The sequence below is a fragment of the Sceloporus occidentalis genome, unplaced genomic scaffold, assembly GCF_023333645.1.
Source record: "Sceloporus occidentalis isolate IW3139 unplaced genomic scaffold, rSceOcc1.0.p SCAF_53, whole genome shotgun sequence".
NCBI lineage: Eukaryota > Metazoa > Chordata > Lepidosauria > Squamata > Phrynosomatidae > Sceloporus > Sceloporus occidentalis.
In genome coordinates this window covers 498841-501268 of record NW_028317033.1, presented here as the reverse complement: position 1 = coordinate 501268, position 2428 = coordinate 498841, and the positions used below count along the sequence as shown (strand labels likewise).

The 2428-nt window shown below is 34.7% G+C and overlaps 1 protein-coding gene across 1 annotated transcript; it reads right to left on the bottom strand.

Annotated features, from left to right (window-relative positions):
* Positions 1-443: 443 nt before the first annotated feature.
* On the bottom strand, positions 444-1719 carry LOC149288082 (alpha-1,4-N-acetylglucosaminyltransferase-like). Its single transcript, XM_089491946.1, has 2 exons — positions 1354-1719; positions 444-1028 (listed from the first exon to the last, which is right to left on the bottom strand). Exons 1-2 carry the CDS (start codon positions 1717-1719, stop codon positions 444-446), a joined length of 951 nt encoding a protein of 316 aa, XP_089348072.1.
* Between the last annotated feature and the right edge of the window lie 709 nt (positions 1720-2428).

Sequence of the window (2428 nt, the reverse complement as noted above, 5' to 3'; positions counted from 1 at the left end):
CGTTAGTTGGTGCTACACCACCTCCTGACTACATTTGGATGAAAAAGTGTTACCGTATATTACGTTGTAGTTAGATTCTGTTTAATGTCAGTTACACTTTGGCTCATAGTTCCATTGCTGTTGCCATTGTTGCAGTCTGTTGCTCCATTTTTGCCACTCTGGTCATGTACTCAATTCCACATTTTTGACATGGTAAGACGTGTATACAGTTGTCAACATGCTTGAAGATCATCATATATTAATAAGTATATGAATACATATGTTGATTAAAGTATTTTATAAATAACCTAAATCAGTACCAAGAAACAAGGATGCAAACCAAATATCGTTCACCAATAATCTAAACCAATAAGACCTTGTTTATTGATGTTCATTATAAATCAATGTACTCTGAAGACAAGGTTTTCATTCATAGTGGATACAGTTATTTGAGTAGTCTGTATTTAGATAAATATACTCATGTTCTTTGTAAGCGCTTCATGAATGTTGGGGCAGTACTGTTTGTAGATATTTTCTGCCAATGTGTTACTACCTGGAACCATTACTTTTTTACCCTTATTCATGAAGTTCCATAGATGCAAGGAAAAACAGTTATCAAAGGAAGGTATCTTATCCCATACCTGATAGTATCTCTCCCAAGAAGGATATGGAATGGGATAGAAGTGTTGTCTGTTTAAGAAAGAAATATTTCCACACATGATATCTTCTTCACCCCTAATTTGAGGATCACAGAATTTCCTCAGAACACGAGAGAAGAGTTGTGGGCCTTGATGTCCCCAAACTGGTCCATTGTAATTTTGCACAAAGTCTTCCATGCAGTTCCAGGCAAAATTATGATGGGGAGGTAGTCCAAAAATACCATTACTAGATAGCTCAGAAGACTTGGCGGCCAAAAAGCTTCTATATGGAATGGGTCGGAGAGAGACAAAATCCGTGTCCATATAAATGCCGCCATGTTTCCAAATCAGAGCCACCCTGCAGCCATCTGCGCTCACGTGGGTCCAGTGATTCTCCTGTTTAGGATCGATCTACAAACAGAAAGAAGTAAATGACTGTGAAGTGAGAAATATGTCTTATATTTAGCAACATTAAACAGAAAGAAGTAAGTGACTGTGAAGTGAGAAATATGTCTTATATTTAGCAACATTTTTTATACTAGTGAACATTCAGTAAAAGGCAGACTAGATGATCTAAGTAGCTACTGGGATTACAACCTTTAAAATAATGGGATGAGGTTTCTTTTGTTTGTAAATGACCAATAAAGCATCATTTGTGATTTTTTTGTTTAAGGACCTAGCAAAGTTGGAGCGCTTATCAAATTAATTCACTTTTTGTGAGTAGGTGCAGAATTACCTTCTGATACCAGGAGTGAAGGGGTGTGTCTTTGAACACTTCTTCTAATTTCAAAGGGAAGAAGTAGATATTCTTAAAAGATGAAAGTGTTGGGAACCTATTCCGTATTCTGTTCTCATCATCTTCTGAATTTATGTCGGGCAAACCTTTCATAAGGAAAACTATGGGCCTCTCAGGATATACAAGAGCAGCTGACTCCAAGGCACAAAGTACTAAGTCGGATGGCTGTGTTCTATTGGTAGTCTCCAGAAATATGATCCCATTGCTTTGGCTTAGAATCTTTGCTGGGTCTATATTTTTAAAATTTGTATTTACATTTCTGTCACTTATTTCATCAGCCTTGCCCAAGAAAGATGGTTTTGACATTGTTTTTACAAAAATGATGCTCATATCTGGAGTTCCAAAATGTTTCCAGGCGAATAGATAGGACATGGCAATTACTATGAACAGTATAAAACAATGAATCTTCTTGATTTTTATCATGGTTGTACTTTGTTGACAATGACACTGTAGGAGCAAATAGAGAAAACAGTTTAATTATTATAACAAATTACAGCAGCAAAAATGTCTAAAAAGAAATAAACTACACGCATTAGATAGTTACCATTGTAACTCAATCTATCTATCTGTCTATCTGTCTGTCTATCTGTCTATCTATATGTCTATCATTTTTATGCTTTCAGTTTGGTCTAAGATGTGCAAATCTAATGCTAAGACCTCTTTTTCCTTCAACTATTGAAAAACGCATTTAACAGATTTAAGAAATGTAGTAATTTTATCATTTTGTAGCTATGTTTTGAAATAGGGTGTGAAACAAGCTCATATAGCGTATTTGCCAATGTCCAAGAGATTAGAAAAGTAGGGAAAGATTCAGAATGTGGTAATTGTAGACATGTAGACAAATCTGTGTTCAACTCCTGCCTCGTAATGTATGTTATTTTTAAACAAATTAAATATCTTACTTCTATGGCATGGAGAATTTTTTTTTTATATATTTTTAAGTTGCAATGCTAAAATAAAATACATTGTTTTTAATTATTATTTTATTTATTGCCTATGACCCTCTTATGGCATC